Source organism: Xenopus laevis, chromosome 2L (assembly GCF_017654675.1).
Source record: "Xenopus laevis strain J_2021 chromosome 2L, Xenopus_laevis_v10.1, whole genome shotgun sequence".
Classification (NCBI taxonomy): domain Eukaryota; kingdom Metazoa; phylum Chordata; class Amphibia; order Anura; family Pipidae; genus Xenopus; species Xenopus laevis.
In genome coordinates this window covers 116096979-116117460 of record NC_054373.1, presented here as the reverse complement: position 1 = coordinate 116117460, position 20482 = coordinate 116096979, and the positions used below count along the sequence as shown (strand labels likewise).

Sequence of the window (20482 nt, the reverse complement as noted above, 5' to 3'; positions counted from 1 at the left end):
CTGTGTGGTCCTAGCCTTAGTGTTCCAGCAGACTCATGGTGGCTTTTGAGATAATTATTTTTTGTTCTGACACATTTTCCTCTTTTAACCATTTAAACCATAAGGCTTAAACTACTCACGTGCATTAATGAGTAATATGACTGTTTGCCGGTATAGAACAGGAAATGGAATGGACGGCCGTCTTCTCCCCACTGAATTGCTGATGAAACAAACAAAGCAATATGAGACATTAACTTAACACACAATTATACCTGTTCATATTTTTGAAACTAATGGGTCTTAGCACATTTTTGGGGCTACTGAATGTTGCAACAGACCTGTACTATAGTCAATGGAGGTGTAAGTAATTGCCACTTTTGCTGGACAGCACACAACATACAGTATCACCACCGCCTATTAACTCACCAGCTATGAAGGCAGGAATAATAATACAGACAGATACCTATGCTCCCTGTGTGTGCCATACTCTGCCTGGCCTATGATCCCTGTGTGTGCCATACTTTGTCTGCCCTATGCTCCCTGTGTGTGCAATACTCTGCCTACCCTATGCCCCGTGTGTGCGCCATACTCTGCCTGCCCTGTGATCCTTGTGTGTGCCATACTCTGCCTTCTCTATGCTACCTGTGGGACTTGAGCCTCGTAGGGTTTGTTCTGGGGGCTTGTTCGCATTTGTAAATTGTTGTTTAATCATGTGCTTGGGGGGGGGGGGGTGCTGTGTTCTCCACAGGGGAGAAGGAGGCATAATATATGATTTAAAATTTCCTCATATGAGTGATAGCCCTGCAGTGGGCACCAACCATTTGGTTTTTTGTGTGCTATTACCATTAATGTGGACATGCTCTTAAAAGCTTTTGTGGTAAAATGGTTGTGGTTTAGAATGGGTATGGTTTAGAGTGGGTCAACATGGAATGGCCAACACTGGCTTCCATTATTGACCCTCCACCATATAGGCTATTACAATTCTGGCCCTTGGTACCACAGAAGTTGGACAGCACTATTTTATCACAATATTTTAGCTTGGCTAATTTGCAACGTTATAGTTCACCAGAGCTTACAAACTACCTGAAGGCCTCTTATACACAGGCATTTGATCCTGTGTTTCCTTACCTCAAGGGAACACAGGACTATATTTTTCAATCAAATTGTTCTCACTGTAGTGTAGACAGGCATTTAATACAGGTGGAACACATCAAGTTGCATTTCGCCCATGTTTGGGGCTTGCTCATTTCACAAGAAGTACAGCCTAATAGCAAATACAGGTCTCTGTTTCTTCCTGTGTTCCAGTACAGGGGAATTCAGTAAAAAAGCTCACCTGTTACAGCCCTAAACCAAGTCCCAGCTTCAGTGTTTCTGTGGTTCACATGCAGCCAAAATAACTATGCAACAAAGGTGGATTCGGAGTACTTCTCTTTATTCTAGGTATTGCAGGTTTTATAGCCATTAGGGAATTAATTTATTGTTATACTGATAACATAAGAGTGGTATGCCAGACTTTCTGGTACTTTGTTTTGGCACATTCTGTGGCACTTCCATTGATGGTTATCTTGTCCTTAAGTTAGTGCTTGTAGTGGCAAGTGCTTGTGTATGTAGGCACTGTAATGTCTGTAATGCACAATTTTTCAATTGCTTTTAACATACAGGTGCATCTATGGATTTTAGGTTTTTTATAAACTTCAAGGAAAAAATCTTGTGGTGGCAACATATTTATTTTATTTAGCTCTAAAATCCTTTCTTCATGCTTCCTTTTATGAGAAGTACCCTTAAGGTTTGGCTAACACTTTAACTGGCACCAGGCTAGCCTCCCTTGCAAAGCCAACAGTCTGGCACATAAATGTGCACACATGATGTGCTCAGTAATAAATCCCGGCCTTTAAGTGGGGGAACACATGCACAGAAAAACAGTGACGAGTAAAAACCAGATAAAATGTCTTTTCTTTATTTTGCTGCCAGCATGTTACCAAAGTCTGAGTTTTGCTCAGTATGTAGAAAGCTGTTTCATTTATCTCTAGGCAATATCCACAGGATGAAAGATGGCAAACCCTGCACTCTGGGGAAGCAGCATGAGGACACTTGCACAATCCATGCATCAAACTATTGGTCCAAGGTTGTAAATTCAAATAAGACAATGGTCTTGCTGCCCACACAACACAAAGAGACACTCCGAGAGGAGCACCCTGAAAGCTTTCAAAACAATAAATTACTTGAAATAAGGGGGATAAAAATAACCAATAAAAAGCATTAAATGTTTTGCGTGGAATTTCTTGCAGAGTAAAACAATGGTACTACCACGTCCCATGGGATGCTTCTTTCAAACACTATTGTTCTGCAAGATCCATGACACATTCAGGGACATTTTTTTAATATTCCTAAAATTATATCACCATGTGTAATAAAAGGCACTAAATTTGCCCAGGGGCAGTAACCCATAACAGCCAATAAGATGTTTGGTTTTAAACAGGTCACAGGTAAATTCAACCTGCTGATTGGTTGTTATGGGTTACTGCTCCTGGGCAAACAGTGCCTTTTATTACATAACTCCCACGTTTAAAATCAGACTATCACCACCCTTTACATTTGGCCTCCTCTAGTACTGGTGTTTTTCAGATGAGCTTTCTTTATGAACAGGCCTTGCTGCACTTGCAGATGACCTTCCCTGCCCGCGTGTGCCACATTTGCATTTTAGAGCTACCATGCGTGCTCCCTCTCACATGCATAAGACAAATATAGTTGAACCCCCGTTTTAGTTTTTTTTTTCCAGGGAACCAGACAAAATGGTATAGTCAGTTAACTGTACAGAGTTAATGGGACAGTATATGCAATATTGATGAATATACATTGGAAATAAACTAATTGGAATTTAATATTTACAGAAGACCCAGGCCATTTTTTTAGGGAAAACTATGCCAAGCTTTGAAGTAAAATGCTGGGAAAAAAGTTTAAATCCTTGGAAAAGCATTAAAATACATTATATATATACCACAAGAAAAGGTATAACATTCAGGAAAGTAAAATTAAGGTATGACTGTATTTAAGTAACTCATGGAGCAGGAAAAAAGAACTCACTGGGGGTGCCAAATTTTAGGGACCCCACAGTGATTATAATCACTTACCTGATAACCCAGGACAGAGCTCCTGTTATCACAGTATTGTTTGAGTGGTAGGCACTCAATGAGCAATCCTCCAGGCAGTTGTAGTTAAAAAAAGTATTTATTGAGGTACAAGTATGGATTACAGCCTTACGCATTTCGTGTTCTCACAACACTTAACCATAGGCTACTGGTGAAGTTACACATACCAATCACAGTTATACTCAATTTGAATAGTTTAAATATCTTGTATGTGTAACTTCACCAGTAGCCTATGATTAAGTGATATGAGAACACAAAATGCGTAAGGCTGTAATCCATACTTTAATAAATACTTTTTAAACAACAACTGCCTGGAGGATTTTTACAGACAATACGATGATATCTGCTCCCTAAAGCTGAAGGCTCGGGCAGAGCACCTGGGCCTCCTCATATACGTGGTGAGTCTCTTTAAAGAAACAATTTTTGATGATACAGCGCTCCTTTTAGCAGAAAACAGCACCGGCCTGGGCTACTTTTGAGCGAACACCATAAAGCGATTGCCTTCGCCACTTCTAAATTTCGATGGCCCAGGGCTAGTACATAATCAAGTGTGAAAAGCTGGATATTTGCTTAAACTTGGCTTTTCACACGCGCACCTAAGGCAGAGAAAGAACCAGGAAGAGGATCTCTCCATGCACAAGTCCAGTACCTCTGGTTGGTGCAGTTTTCTGCTTACGGGAGCACCGCCCGGGGTATCAGGTAAGTTTTTATAATCACTAGGGGGTCACTAACTTTCCTACTATTGCATGGAAAGAATATTTTACTGTGCTATGCTAACTGCATTGTACATGCAACCATTAATTGCCTTTTAATATAAACTACAACAAGAATTTTCTGCAAAAATGTACATAATTTAAAAGGAAAAATTACCCTGTTGGGTTATTGTACAATTGTACCCTTTTTACATCAGCCCAACTGAATGAGCTGACAAGTACAAGTCAAAAGTAGGAATAAACCGCTTACCTCTCTGTTTTGGAAAAATGTCCTCTGGATGCTATATAACAGAAAGCAGTACATTAGGACAGCAATGATAATCACAACACAATTTGCAGTATGCGCAGTGTAAAAAGTATGCTGCCAGTTACCACCTTTCTGCATAAAAAAAAAGAAGTGTAAACAGATTTTCATGCAGAGAACTCTGACACGCTTGCCTGCTAGAGGTTTCTGGATTTATTGAGTTAATTGGCAAATGAGCTTAATTTAAATTTGCAGAAAATACGTAACTGCTAAATCATTTTTAAGGATGCAGCTTTGGTTAGTTGACAGTTGGACATGGTGGTCAAGTTAATATGTTACCATAAAGCTACTCCAATGAATCTCATTTTCCTTCCCAAAAGCACCATTTTGACTACAGAATACATTATAACAAGACTACTATGGGCATTATATGGAATGAACACTACACTTTTATAACAGGGCTATACGCATAATGTGATTTTTTTTTTTGAAAATGGGAACTGGATAATGCATTATAATAATATTAAACAAGGCTGTAGCTATTTTTTTACTCTGATAAATATATATTTTTTTTCTATAAATCTAGATCTTCTAGTGTCCTTTAATGGGCAATGTTTTTTGCCTTGTAAAAAAAAAGAAAGTTCTAGATGTAAAAAAAAATCTCCTGCAAACAACTGTACACTAAAATCACACTCTCATTGACCTTTACTTAGAGTATACAGGACAATGAATAATTGTTCTCTCTGAACCTGAATCTCACTGGCCTACACTAGACATTGCTTTAAACCCCTTAGGGTTGCAATCAAAGTTTGAGAATATCTTCTAGAGATGGATTTGGCATTATATAAATAATACTTTCATAACAGGCAGTATGATGCATCTTTGGTTTTTGAAGTCTTCTGACTACCATCCATTTTCAATAGAATATCGATAATTGTGAGTTCTTCCAAAAAATAACAACCATAAATGTAAAAAAATACAAAATATTTATTAAGACATGAAACCTAACGCGTTTTGTGCCTGTTGGGGCACTTACTCAGAGGTTAAATGGCACACCCCTGTACACAGTATATAAAGGGGCTGTGACCAATCACAAAAAACAACAACACATGTTGCCTACTATATATTCATGAGAAGCTTACATAGGCAAATGAACCTGTATGTAAATAAGTATTTAAATCACTATGTCTCCTTTGATTGTGTTAACAGGCATGTGTCGTTTTTTGTGATTGGTCAAAGCCCCTTTATATTCTTTATACATTTACGGTTTACTTTATTTTTTGGAGGAACTCACAATTATTGTGGATTTGCACCCTGGGTGAACTGTGAGTATGCCCTCCTGTGAACATTAGTTTATTTTCTTTTTTGGTTTCAATTTTCTATTATATTTTTTCATGGTAGTACTAATATTTTGGCCTTGTGCATCATTCAATTTTTGTACTCTACCAAGTCCATTATCGCCTAACAATTATCAGGTTATACAGCTCATTAATACTTTTTTTTTTAGAAATAACAAAAAAAAAACCCTACGAGTAACTATATTATACTGTGGAAAGTAGTTACTTGCTAGACATTGTTACACACATCAGTACTACTTCCGCTAAGAGAAAAATGATTACTCATTCACTGCAAAAATTACCTTCATAATTGGTCGTGCCTTCTTATCAAACAAGCCAGAAGGGAAAAGATATGCAATGGCTCTCTGAAAAAGAACATAATTACACCATCATTAACATCATGACATTCCCTGAAAAAAATTAATAATTACTTGTCTGTTAATACAGTAAAATCAAAATGTATTTGCTGCATACCTTAAAGTGACACTTGGTGTTAAACTATTCTTTTATTTTTTGCAAAATTCTTACACCTTTTACCAATGCATGATAGAATATTATGTTAATTACTTTAAATGCTTTCATTTGTTGGTGTTACTGATCCTTTAATGTACTAATCTATTTTCCATGTTGATTGAAAGAAGTTAAGTACACAACATACAAAAGGCATTTTATCACTGCTTAAGTTCAAAACTATAAACCACATTTTATGGTAATTCTAAACCAAAATCAAAGTTAATCTACATAAACCAAAAACAACTGGAAAACCTAAAACATATATTAATTAAACCTAGCATAGCTGTAGAAACAGAATTGCTTCTGCCATATCCTCCTTCACAGAAGCTCTTAAATCTGATTTGATTATTTTTAGTGCATGTATTTAAAATTTTTAGGAGTCGGAACATTTTTGCTGACACCCGACTGAAGATACCCAAAATTGCTTGCAACTCCACAGCTCTGCATACTGCATAGATTTCAACTTTATTTTGTCTTGCTTACCCTTTTATTAAAGGGATACTGTCATGGGAAAAAAATTTTTTTCAAAATGAATCAGTTAATAGTGCTGCTCCAGCAGAATTCTGCACTGAAATCAATTTCTCAAAAGAGCAAACAGATTTTTTTTATATTCAATTTTGAAATCTGACATGGGGCTAGACATACTGTCAATTTCCCAGCTGCCCCAAGTCATGTGACTTGTGCTCTGATAAACTTCAATCACTCTTTACTGCTGTACTGCAAGTTGGAGTGATATCACCCCCTCCCTTTCCCCCCCCCCAGCAGCCAAACAAAAGAACAATGGGAAGGTAACCAGAAAGCAGCTCCATAACACAAGATAACAGCTGCCTGGTTGATCTAAGAACAGCACTCAATAGTAAAAACCCATGTCGCACTGAGACACATTCAGTTACATTGAGAAGGAAAAACAGCAGCATGCCAGAAAGCATTTCTCTCCTAAAGTGCAGGCACAAGTCACATGACTGGGGGCAGCTCGGAAATTGACAGAATGTCTAGCCCCATGTCAGATTTCAAAATTGAATATAAAAAAATCTGTTTGCTCTTTTGAGAAATGGATTACAGTGCAGGATTCTGCTCGAGTAGCACTATTAACTGATGCGTTTTGAAAAAACCATGTTTTCCGATGACAGTATCCCTTTAACTACAGTTAGGTCCATAAATATTTGGACAGAGACAACAATTTTCTCTAATTTTGGTTCTGTACATTACCACAATGAATTTTAAATGATACAACTCAGATGCAGTTGAACTGCAGACTTTCAGCTTTAACTCAGTGGGTTGAATAAAAAGATTGCATAAAAATGTGAGAAACTAAACCTTTTTTAACACAATCACTTCATTTCAAGGGCTCAAAAGTAATTGACTCACAATTGACAATTGACTCAAAGGCTATTTCATTGGCAGGTGTGTGGAATTCCTTCGTTATGTCATTATCAACAGCCGACAGCGTTGGACTGGGGGGCCCTGGGCCCACAGGGACTGCTGTCCAGGGCCCCTCTCCAGCCCCCCCCCACCCCCCTACTTTGACGCGCCACTGAGCGGGCATGCATGATGGCGCCGCCTGGCCCCGCATATATGAACGGCGCAACGCGCATGCACCAAACAAAGCAAATTATTATTTTTTTTAAAACCAAGTATTGGGAGAGGAGGTCTGGCCCGGCGGGGGCCCTTCTTTACAGAAAAATAAATACATTCACTTTAATTTCTATGTCCCTGCACTAAAAACTCACATCTCATTTTATAATTGTTTATGTGCATCTCCACCAAAAAATAAATGGAGAGATTTACTTGCTCCCATTCCTGCCACACTTGTTATACCATACATATGTTAAAACCTGAAATAAATCTAATAAAAAAAATTATGACAAATCTGGAAGACTATTATAAAAATCGAATTACATCTTCTCTACATGAGTTCTTCTCACATTTTTTGAAGCTGGTTGTAATTACAGAAACCAGGCTGGCTCATTCTTCCTTGGAAGCTGCCTTATCCATAATGGACTTTACTTCGCAAAATAATAGCAAAATGAAGTAGGTTCTTCTCTAGGGGGTTATTTATCAAAGTTTTTTTATACCTCAAATTAACTCACAACTCGAATGGTTCTTAAAGGAAAAGGAAAGGCTTCGTGCACTTGGGGGTGCCAAATGTTAGGCCCTCCCAAGTGATTGTATTGACTTATCTGAAACTCTGGGCCGGTGCTCCTATCAGCAGAAAACTGCACTGGCCCAGGGTTATACAAATGAGCACCATGGAGTGATCCTCTTCTGGCTTTGTTTATCTTGTCGTGGCTGCGCATGCATAGTAGAACGAAAAACTGAACTTTAACTAAAAAGTCGGCTATTTCGTTGCACTATGCATTAGTCAGCCCTGGGAAATTTGAAAAAAGAAAAAGCTGAAAAATAAGCGCTCCGTGGAGCACTGGCCGGGGGTTTCAGGTAAGTCAATACAAAGACTTGTGGGTGCCTAACATTTGGCACCCCAAAGTGCACAAAGCCTTTCCTTCTCCTTTATGTAAGAAAAAAACTTGTTTCAGCCGGTTGGAGTTGCGAAACCCAAAAACTCGATTTGATCAAGTTTTCAGAAAAAAAAAAATCAAATCGCTCAAATTGATGAGTTTTTGGGCAAAACCCTCTGAAAAAAAACTCGATCATGAAGGCTATTAACATCTTCAAATGGCTCAAGGGACCTCTGCCGTTGACCTTGACAGGTTTAAGATGGTGTATTTTCAGATTCGAGCTATTTCCACAGTCTTGGTATAATAAATCTAGAAAAAATTGAGGGTTAAAAAAAAAAAACTTGAAAAATGTTATATTTTTTTTTTTTTACCTGAAACTGCCTTGCACTTTCATCTAATACTATCAGAACTAATATAAAGTTATTTTATTGCATATACAGGCTGATTTTAGCATTATCTGACTTACATTCCCACACTTACATTCATAATGATACCCACTTTTGTTGCTTTCTGAGTCTTCATATTGTATATATTTTACCCAAACAAACTTTTTAAATTACTCTATACTTTACTTATGTTTTAAGAAAGACTTTAATGTTTTGTGCTTGGAATCAACCACACTACAAAGTGAAGACCTTAAAATCCTGAAAAGTGACTTTTTTATTGTGAGTTATAACTCAATTGGTTAAAACAAACATTCCTTTGGACAGAAATATAATCTGTGTGCTCAGTCTGCTATAAAGCTAATGACTCATTCAAACAAAGAACAAGTATTCGTATATCTTAATTGAGACTAAAGCGCAAGATGTGTTGAAAAGACAGAATGGTGCTACAGACAAAAAGTGTCAAAGATAACACAGATTTTCCAAACACTGAAATGTTCCTCTCTGTGATATTCTTACTTCAAAGCTTTGTTCAAAATAAATCATAAAAAAAAAAAATATGTAAATGAATTTGCTGCTTCTATTGATTTTCAGTCCCCAAAGTTATATTCTGCAGGACCACCTCAACAACAACCGCTTAAAAGCTGCACATGTATGTGACGATGACTTGACGATGATATGTGCAGCTTCTCGATCCTGACCAATATCCATGCACTATGAAGATCAATTGGTTTGGGGATCAAGCAGGTCTGTAAACCATGATTGTCATTGTGGCACATGAAGAAGTAAAGCCGCAGTTTCTCTTCATGTCCTGATGCACCAGTTTATGCTGCATCGCTGTATGCTGTAGATAAGGAAGTGAAGAGGAGCCACATCTATGTCTGAAAACCAGACAAAAAATAAGTCTTTATTGTAATACAGTGAGCACAGATTATTGAACTTTTGGGGATACAGTTACTTTATTTGAATTTGTTGATCATGCATTTTGGGACTACTATTCTGCACTTTTGAAGTTTGGTGAAGGTGGAGGTGGAATAATATTCTGGGTCTGCCTTCCACTGAAATCAAACCTTAATGGAGAACAAAACAATTGTCCCAAAATGAAGATCGTCTCAAAATAATTGTTAACAGCCCCTCCTCTGGTTGAACCCAAGCTGCTGCCATTTTGCATACCCAAGCCTCACTTCCCCTCTGTGTCTACTCAAATGCGCATGCTCCAAACCAAGTCCACCCCTGGCTGAACGTCATTGCTGAACACAAAGTTCAGATCAGATATGCTCATGCATCAGCACTGAGAACCAAATTTTTCTTCATGAGAATGAACGTGGAGATTTTCGATTATGTTGGCAATAATTTTTGATTGCAGTGTGCATACAAAGGGAAGGTTGATGACAGGCAGTCTGGTGGCAGAAGTACACAAAACTTTTAGCTGCATTCGTTTTTCTTTTAATTTCATGACTTTTAAGGCCACTACAGTGTCTATAGTAACATGCTTGACAATTCCATGTTTTTTTTCCTCTGCTCCTAAAGAACATTTTATGTCTGTAAGATGAATAGGAGAGGGCATAAATAGAAATACAGGTATGGGACCTGTTATCCAGAATGCTCGGTACCTGGGGCTTTCTGGATAAGGATCTTTCCGTAATTTGGATCTTCATACCTTAAGTCTACTACAAAATCTTGTAAACATTAAATTGCCTCCAATAAGAGTTAATTTTATCTTAGTTTATCAAGCCAAACTATGCTTCTGACTACTGATTACACTAGGCGGAAAAAAAAGCATTGATGTTATTGGTTATATTGGATTTTAGTGATTTTATTGCATTTCACACTGCTTTTTGTTACTTGTTTTTGCCCATTACTGCTATATATCCATGGTACACCACATAATTTGGTAAATTTATGCATATTGGGTATCAAATTGTTCAGTAGAGCCCTGACATTAATATTTATCAAGTTTTAGGCCTATACATTACGAAATGTGGGGCATATAATGGGTATAATACAAGCTTTGTGACAATTTTCAGAAATTAAAAGCGGCTTAGTTCAGCATAGCTTTACAGTTTGCTGGGTTGCCATAAAAATACATATTTACCCATTTGTGATTCGTCAGAATGTGTACTTTCCGAAAATATATGGTTTTCTAGGGTCTCCCTGCTGTTATGATGCTAGAAAGTGGAAGCTTTGAGGTGATTTTCAGGTATTTCATCAAAATCGTCACATTTGGGAAAGCATAGTTTGGAGTAGAAAGACATGGACACCCATTCTGGATTTGACTGAATGTGTACATTCCAAAAATATATGGTTTTGGGGTCTACTTATCTTTTTGTGTTTTTACCCACAAAAATGCAGTAATTAAAAGTATTGAGGTGTTTTTTCAGAATTTTTTTTTTCATAGAAACCGTTCAGTTCAGATAAGCTTTGAAGTTTGGTTCTTTTTTTTTGGTATTTAGATCTAAATCTTGTTCTAGAAGTGGAAATACACAAAAACTCAGGCTGATTTACAAAGCTAAAACTAAATATCCCCCCCAGGAAATGCCCCTAAAATAAAAGATCACAAAATGTTCAAAAATGAAATGGGAAATTCTGCTGGCATTTAAAGGATTAAAGGTAATATTAACTGAACATCCCTTTTAATTAAATATTGTGTTAGCACATATGTAAATAAATGTGTAACATTAGATTTAAACCACATTAAGGCATACAGTGTTTTAGCATTAAACTTTTGTACCTTATTTGCAAACACAATAATACAGAAGGAATTCTCCATAGCCACAAGAATTTTTTTTTTTTTAATTGGATGCGGTCCCAGTGCATTGATATATAATATGCTGATTTATGATAATGACTTTTAGAATAAAAAATTTGGCATTGACAGATAAGTGGCAAGCACAATTCAATCATACCCAAAAGGAAATTATGGATTAATTACATAGCAATAAAAGTTGACAATTACAAATTTGTGATTATCTACTCTTATGGAATTTAGCAAGTCTGAGTGCACAAATACATCAATGTCTGTAGCGCATGTATTTTTCCATGCCCTCATCATTAGAAAAATGAGCAATTAATAACTTAGTGTTGTAGGATGTAAAAAGAAAAAAGGAGGTACAGAAACAGATACTTGTATTCCCTATTTAAATGCAACAGCCTGTTTCTCCCATGATCCAGATTCCCCTATTTAAAGTAAAATGTGTGTACATATGGGCTAATTGTCATATTCCATAGGCTATACTGTTGTAGTTTTCACTGAGAACATCTGTGCTGAATTTTCAGTTTGGCAGGTCCTATTTATATGTACTGTATAAACACAAATGAATGTTTTTACACAATCAATAATTTAAGCTCTCATACTCTAATAGTACAAGTTTTCCATATCCAGAAACCGGTTATGCAAAAAGATTAGACTTTCAGGCCCTCTTCCATACAGCCCATTTTAAGCAAATAAGTCCAATTTTTAAAGGTGATTTCCCTTTTCCCTGTAATAATAAAACAGTATCTTGCACTTTATGGTAACTAAGCTGAATAAATATGGACGCCAAAACAATACTATTGGGTTAATATGTAATATTTAAATGATTTCTAGAAGACTTAAGTTAAAGAGATCCCTTCGCTTGAAAACCCCAACAGGGTTGGGGCTGTATTGTTGGATGCAGTGGTATTTTTCCGGAGGCCTCTTCAGAGTTCCTAACCTACTTAATGACCATCAGTCTCTTTTGAACAAACAATTTATATGTGGTCCATTTGCCATTGACACATAAAAACAGAGTGGGGCTAATTTATAAACACTAGGCATATTTTCACCTGAGCAGTAACCCATAGCAACCAATCAGTTATTAGATTTATTTCAGTCAGCTGCAGGTGGAACAATGGAAGCAAACATCTCATTGGTTAGCACTGGTTACTCCCCAGGTGAAAATATGCCCAGTGTTTAAAAACAAGCACCAGTACCTTGTACTTGATATAAACTAAGCTGCATAAATCCATGTTCATAGCAGAACAATTAATTTGTCTTCCTAAAAAATACACACACACACACATTATATATATATATATATATATATATATATCCTCTATGTATGTGCCCTCTATGTTGCTTGCAGATCCTCATTAGATTTACAGTATAATTGGATACAGACAATTGGATTCAGTTCCAACAACAATTCTAACTTGTAGGATCCAACTACAGGACAGAAGCATCATCAGAAGGTCTGTAGCACACACATATACTAATAGAACAACCAAGAGCAGGCAAATTTTTAAAACGTGCAACTTTCGCCCTGAGGGATGTGGCTTGGGGCCCAAAAACTTGGCTGAGGACGTTGGGTTCAGTTGCAAGTTTGACATTTCAAAGCAAGGTCCTGTGGTCATTTGTGCCAGTTTCTGTTTGCTACGCTGTTTATTGTTTCCCTTTTCTATTCTTTATAGCCTTGTGGAAAACCTTGGCCTCTCAGAAGACTATAATAATGATGCCACATATAATTTACACCCCTAAAGCATTGGAATTTTAGAAGACTAAAAGAATTTTGTGGAAAAGGTTCCTCAGTAAGATACAGAACATATTGTGTCAAGGTTGCTATCCAAAACAGATTAATAAAGGATGTTTCGTGTCTGAAGGACCATTCACTGCTGCCTACCCAACAGCATAGCAGCAGCAGCAGCAGGGGAAGTTGAGGGTTTGGACACAACATCCCAACATCAAGAGCGATCAGCCTCAGGAAAGCAGCAGGAGAAAGAGAAGCAGCAAGTAGTAAAAAATCAAAAACGCAAGTGGCTGGAAGAACAAAAAGTAGCATTAAAGTCTTGTTTACTTTATGATCTGTTAAAAAAAAAAAAAAAACTAAAGAAAATAACTGCATCCATTGTAAACTGCTAGTTTCTGAACTTGGAAGGAACCCATGTTCAAGTTGGTTTAAACCCAGTATTGCGCAAACTGTGGGGGAATCACAACAATATTTTAAATTTCTGATTACCAATCAAAATGTATTGGGATATTTGGTGTGCTAAATATTTATTTGCCCGGCGGCTGTACAGATATATATATGAACTTGTATTTATGAGTATAAATATGCTGCTTCTCATAATTATCCACACAGTTACGGAATGCTGTAAAAATATTAAAAAATAAAGTACTGTAATTATGAGACAATATCATATCCAGAAATTGGATCATATACACTGAGAAGCTGGTGTTGCTTGATGCAAAATCTTCAGTTCCGCCTCTTAGGGAATTATGATGTAAAGACCTCCCTAGTGAACAATATAGCATATTCTGGGGTTTCAAATTGTAAAAGAACTGCAAGTAATGCATGCGCACAATTTGTATGACTTCTTGTTTTCAACCCAAAAATGTAGTCATGCTGGAAACCACCTGTACCAGTGATGAGAGGCAGTATCCATTATACTCAGCTGGGGCAGCACTGGTGTTTTTTAGTTAAGTGCGGGTTGTGATTCTTACCCGCCTGCAAAGAGGGGTACGCAGTCGGCCCGAACCCGCGTGTCCTGTGGTCACTAGTGTTTTTGGTCCTTTTGTAATTAGACAACCACCCAGTATATTAAATGGTTTATTTGGCATTAGCTTAAGTTGATAAGTGTGTCAAGTTCTTATTTCATGGCTAAAGTTGGATCACATTTTACACTTTTGTGTGCCATTTTTTTTTTCATTTTCTTTTTTTAGGTATGCTGTTGCATAAAATTATTTCTCCAGTAGGACTATTACCCTGCCCTTGCCTGCCTGTATTAAAGTCAAGCCGAAATCCCCTGTTGCAATATATCCTGGTAAATTTCTATATGGAATTTCTCTTATAAGTAACACAGTCATTACTATATTAATAATAGTGTATATATATATATATATATATTAATTAAAGTTGTTGGTATTGAGTGGATCAAACCAACTCTAAAGCAAACTCTAAACCAAACTAAAATAGTCTTCTCTAATGTGGACTTGATGAGTAGTAAACATACCGAAGCTGCTAACACTAATATATTTTAAGCAATGATCTTTGCTCTCCATTAGTGGGTGACTTGATATATTAATAATTATGTCTTCTTCTCTACTTTTCGGTTGGTTTGATGACCATAAAGACATTTGCTAGATCTGGTACTTCTTTGAATTCTCCCAGTGGGATCAAGATTCTACCCAAAAAAAGTGGAGACAGGATGCTGCCGAGTTGTCTACTTTCTCTAAAGAGCTGGGTCTTTGTTGATAGGGTTTCCGCTTGGCTCTTACGGCTACACCCAAAAACCAATGGATAATGTAATTGCTCTAAAAAGACTTGAACCTTTTCCACTATACAATATTTTAAAATCCTCCAGATTTCCAACTATTACACCATATATGTATAAATTTGAAGGTGAAATGTATAAAATGAAAGATTTGGTATAGTGTGTGTATTAACTAAATTACATCACCTTTATTCCAGATGTGTGATTTGAAAAATTCATGTGGAGAGGAAAGGGTTGCATCAGTTTCAAAATGACAGCGTATACGGAGTATACTGCAATCTATGGTCTTAGCAAAGCATCAGGTCAGGACTGCTATCTCTATTAATTAGCTATCCCAGCTGGGCAGGGGGTAGGCAGCTGTTTAAAGTGATCAATGACTTACCTAAATGCCATCTCGACTGATTCGCTTAGAAATTACCAGCAAGTGAGACTAATGTACAGGTGCTAATTTTTTTTAAACTGTTCTCTGCACTTTTACATAGCATTAGAAACTGCATCTGGCACCTAATGTTAGCTGTCAGTTGTACTTAGTCATGCCTCTTCTAATGACTCTGTTCATTAGAAATGAGCACAAATTATGAAATATTTTGAAAAATGATACAGCAGATAAAATGGACACAGCAAATCAATTAAGAGAAATGTTCCTGCAGAACATTTACACCTAGCAGGAGGAGAACATGCAGGTTTCTGAACAAGAGCTGCGATAACAATTAAAAAGCAATTGAAGAGAACTTGGCAGTATTATTTATCAATCTGCTCACATTGCGGTGGTGAAAGAAAGTATCGGCAGGTTAAGAGAGAGAGAGGATTAATCCCCTCCCAGTGCTAAAAGCTTTCATTGCCAGCATTCTGGAGACCCCTACTGTGACACAACTCTTGTTATGACGTTTTATCCTTTTATACAGGCACTAGTCTAGGAAAAGCCATTTATTTCATCAATGGTGAATAACATACTAACATGCAAGGGCAGAGAAATAAGGGGACTTGCTTTTCTAATCTTACAGTTAAAGGGGAACTAAAGTCTAAAATAGAATAATGCTAGAAATGCTGTATTTTGTATACTAAACATAAACTTACTGCACTAGAAGCCTAATTAAACAAATTATTTATGTTTTCAAAGTTGGCCGCAAGGGACTGTCATCTTGTAACTTTATTAAACATCTTTGCAAGACTAAGACCATGCACATGTTCAGTGTGATCTGGGCTTCGGGATCTCATAAATTATCAAAACAGCACAAATCAAATAATATCTGCCATAGAAGTCGATACAACAAGACTTGTTAATAATCAGAATATGCAGACTGCACTGGGTCTGCATATAGATAAATCTCTACATAGTCACCGGCTGCTTTACAGGGAAACAAACAAAGCTGCTCGAGGTCAGGGAAGTAAGGTTGGGGGGCTCCCCCCTGCTGTTTGAAAGCATGATTGTTTCCCTGCAGAGCAGTTAGGGACCGTCTGAACTTTCCTATCTGCAGCAGTCAGAGCAAGTAAAACTAAGGGAGAATTTCACTGCATACAGTCAGATTTATTATAAAAATCGTGTTTATTATAAAAAACCGTACACATTTTTTAATCAAAGTATATGGAGATATTTTTCTTTTTCATTAAAGAAAGTAAAAATGGGATTTTATTTTTTTGCCTTTACATCCCCTTTAAGTGGGCAATAGATGCAGGGTGATTTGACATGCATTACAGAAACATTATGTATGAATGGATGAGGACAATAAAAGCACTCAATGATAATGACAGGCAGGAAGTTTATTACTATTACCTTTTATTCATAAATTAAAGGGGCAGTTCACCTTAAAAACTATGATTAAGACAGCAGTATTCTAAGACAATCTGCCAGTAGTCTTCTGTTTTTAGTTTTATGTTTTTTCTGTAACTCTAATGCTTGTAATTTCAACTACTATCTGGTCAGTAGGGCTTGATTCCCTTAGCAACCAGATAGCAGTCTGGATATCAGAAATGAATGTGAATAGGAAAGGTCCAGAAAATACAATTTAGAGGAAAAAAATTTGGTTTTTTTCAAGGTCATTGTTCACAATATCAAAATAGCATTCTCTTTTGCAGTCTGGAAAACGTCAGGATTCTAATGACAATCATTACAAAATCAATAATGAAGACTGACTCGAAAAAATTGCTTACAATAGACCAATGTGTATATCATAATAAAATTATAGAACATAGGTTAAAGCAGTTTGTTTTGTTTCAATATTACAAAAATCCTAAAAGCACTATTTTGCAATGTAATGCCTGGTTAGGTAACATCAAACATATAAAACAGGAATAATAAATCATGCAAGTGGGACAATTTGGTTATTCAAACAATACACTGGGGAATGGTATTGCCAGTTTCAATATGGATCCAAGACTTTTAAGTAATAGATGGCATACTTGTATGCGTCTGTATTATATTGTGCTATTCATAAACCCAATGATGTCTACCTAATATTACAATAAAAATTCTAGGTTTTAAAACAATGTTTAGAGCCTTTTGAGGATTTGCTATTGGCTATCCTCAAATGTCAGAGTGAAAATAAAAATAGGAACTGAAGTGCAATTCATTTCATGTACCATTAAAATCTCTCCTGCAGCCACGGCATGACCCCATGATAGAAAGGAAATTTCTCAGTACAGCAATATGACAACATGGTGATAAACTATTTGATCCTGCCTCTCTAATATCAGGCAGAAAGCTGGGCGAACAAATATGCTTGCACTACAGAGCAATGTATTCTGCCTTGTTTCGACAGTTTGATTAAAATTCACAGGAAGCAGAGGGAGAGAGTCAAAGCAGAGTTAAGGACTTTCAATATGAAGCTCCACACTAAATTACTTCTCCAACCAAGCAGTTATACTTACATCAATATCCTCTTGGGTAAATGTCTCTGGATCTTCTCCCATCATGTTGGCTAAATGTCTCTTTCCAATGTTGTACTCTTCAATCTGTTTTTTAATAAAGGCCTCTGTGTACTTTTCACGTCCTGGGGCTGCAACATTTTTCCTGTGTACTGCAGCACTGTTATGTATTAGTCGAGAAGCCTGTGCCAAAATGAGGAAGAGGAAAAGCACATTTTAATCAATTTATCAGTACTTTCTGACCAAACAGGGCATTTTAGGAATATAAAGGGGTTATGAACCAACATCTCTCTTATTTTTCTCTTTATTACAGGTACAATTGCTGTTACATTCACTTCCATCACTGCTGTCTGCATTTTTGCACTTTTATTGGTAAATTTCCTGTTACATAAGTGCACTCACAACCATCACCACTGTTTAAATGTGCTATATTTATGTATTGTTAATGTCCCACTTCTAAACCAGTCACATTATATTGATTACCAGTTATCCCTATAGTCTTGTAACTTGTACATTTTACGGCCCCCCTATAAACTTTGTGAGTCACTTTATCTCTGTATTCATCTTCAGTCTTGCTTTGCTCTCATTCTCTGTCATAGCTGGTTGATTAGTTTGGTGTTTGATCAATTAGAATCAGTGCTGATTCCCCAGACCTGCGTGCAGCAGTACCCAGCTTCTGCTCTCCCTATTTATTTATATCTTTAGGGGTGAGCATTTGCATGGGCGATTCATTTGCATGGGTGATTCATTTCCAAGTTTAGCAATGAGTTTAACAATAAGTTCAACAAGGAAAGCTACAAGGAGTGCCAGTACAGAAGACTCATTTACTACAATAAATTGACAACTTAAAATTTTAGAAGTCATTGTGAGGTACTTCTGATGATCTTACCTACCTGCTGCAGTCATACTCCACTGAGGACATATCACTACAATTTACCTGTCAGTAACAGCAATGGCAAAGCTAGTCACATTAGTACTGTTTGCATTTACAGTTACTCCTCCAACTACTAATGATGTTACCCATATCAACGCCTTCCGTCTTGCTGCTCCTTATATTTGGCATGCCATTCCTGAATTTCTCAGGAAAGAATCCTCCCTTAATGTCTTCAGATCTAAACTCAAAGACTACCTCTTGGAGAACTTTCATAAAACCTGAACTGGGAACTGGCACTTATATAGCAATGTCACCCCCTGTAACCTACAGCACTTAATAGCAAACCGATTTGTGTCTGTAAGTTACCCTTCCATTTAGATGTCCTATGTGGCAGAGACCTTTTGTCCATCCTTTTGTCTCCTTTACACTAAGCACTTAATCTGTATTGTAACTGTACTTTATATTTATGTGTATTGTATTTTTGTACTTATTTGTACTTATTATTGCAATGGCCCCCGGTTTGTTCAAATAATTTATTTATTGACCTGCCAGACAGTGCTTTGACCTCAAGGAGCGCTATACAAATAAATATGTACATACATAACATACATAAAGGATAGGCAGCCCTCAACGTGATATGAGGCATAAATGGAACACATGGACAAGGTACAAGGAGTTGGATTCACTGAAGAAGTAAACATTGCTCAATGATTTTTTTTTAATTTTCATTGTGCACATCAACCCTCATAAATGTTGGCATTCCCATCCAATGAAACAATGTTCTCAAAAACAATATTTAGTTAAATGTACCGTATATACTCGAGTATAAGCCGAGTTTTTCAGCCCCCAAAATGTGCTGAAAAAGTCTACCTCGGCTTATACTCGAATCATGCTTTTTTGGTACCTAGCTGATCGACGTGAATGGCTGCGCTTCTGACCGGAGTCCCGTGCCCCTGATCGCGGCTTCTCCATGGCGCGTTTCGAGTGATTTCACCGGCTGCGAATTACATGAGACATCACCGACCAGCACATGCTTGTTTTCCACTTGATTAGCCCCGCACTCACTCCCAGGTAAGCTCTGCTCGCCACTCTCACACAACAGGCTTATATAACAGCCAACCTACTGCATGTCAACAGTTGCTGAAACAAAACTCCCAGCATCCTGTCGCTGGGTTCTATGATTCAACTTGTGAAACATTGATATAATATCTTTAAATTGTACTGCTGACAACTTTCCCTGCTATATCAGCTATATCCCACAGTTCTTACCTTAGCTTTGTGGCACAAAACAATGCACATTTTTACCATGTTTTTGAGCATTCACTTGCTCTTTCAGCTAAAAAACTGCTGCATTTCTCACCCTAGGCTTCCCAGTTTTCGTAGGTAAAATTAGGTACCTCGGCTTATACTCGCGTCAGCTTATACTTGAGCATAAACAGTAACTATTTAAGTTGTTGCGGACTGTGTTTTTAAAGAACCACAGCGGTTGCTATAAAGCTAAGAGAATCAATATCAGTGGAGCTGTATACCTCAGCATGTCAACACGTGCACTTTTGATTTTGTTTAAAGTGGACCTGTCATCCAGACATAAAAAGCTGTATAGTAAAAATCCTTTCCAAATTAGACGTGAAACCCAAATTATTATTTTCATTAAAACATCCATACTTGTTATAAATGTATTTAAAGGAATCAGCTGTCAATCATATATTGCCTGCCCCTCCTCTATGAGGCGGGGCAATAA

At 37.1% G+C, this 20482-nt stretch overlaps 1 protein-coding gene across 1 annotated transcript in view; it reads right to left on the bottom strand.

The window, feature by feature from the left end:
• mrps9.L (mitochondrial ribosomal protein S9 L homeolog) overlaps nt 1–20482 on the bottom strand; it is a 47002-nt gene that overhangs the window by 15079 nt on the left and 11441 nt on the right. Inside the window, 4 exon segments of the mRNA NM_001097048.1 lie at nt 120–199; nt 4092–4122; nt 5725–5787; nt 17871–18050. Coding sequence (NP_001090517.1) covers nt 120–199; nt 4092–4122; nt 5725–5787; nt 17871–18050 — 354 coding nt within the window.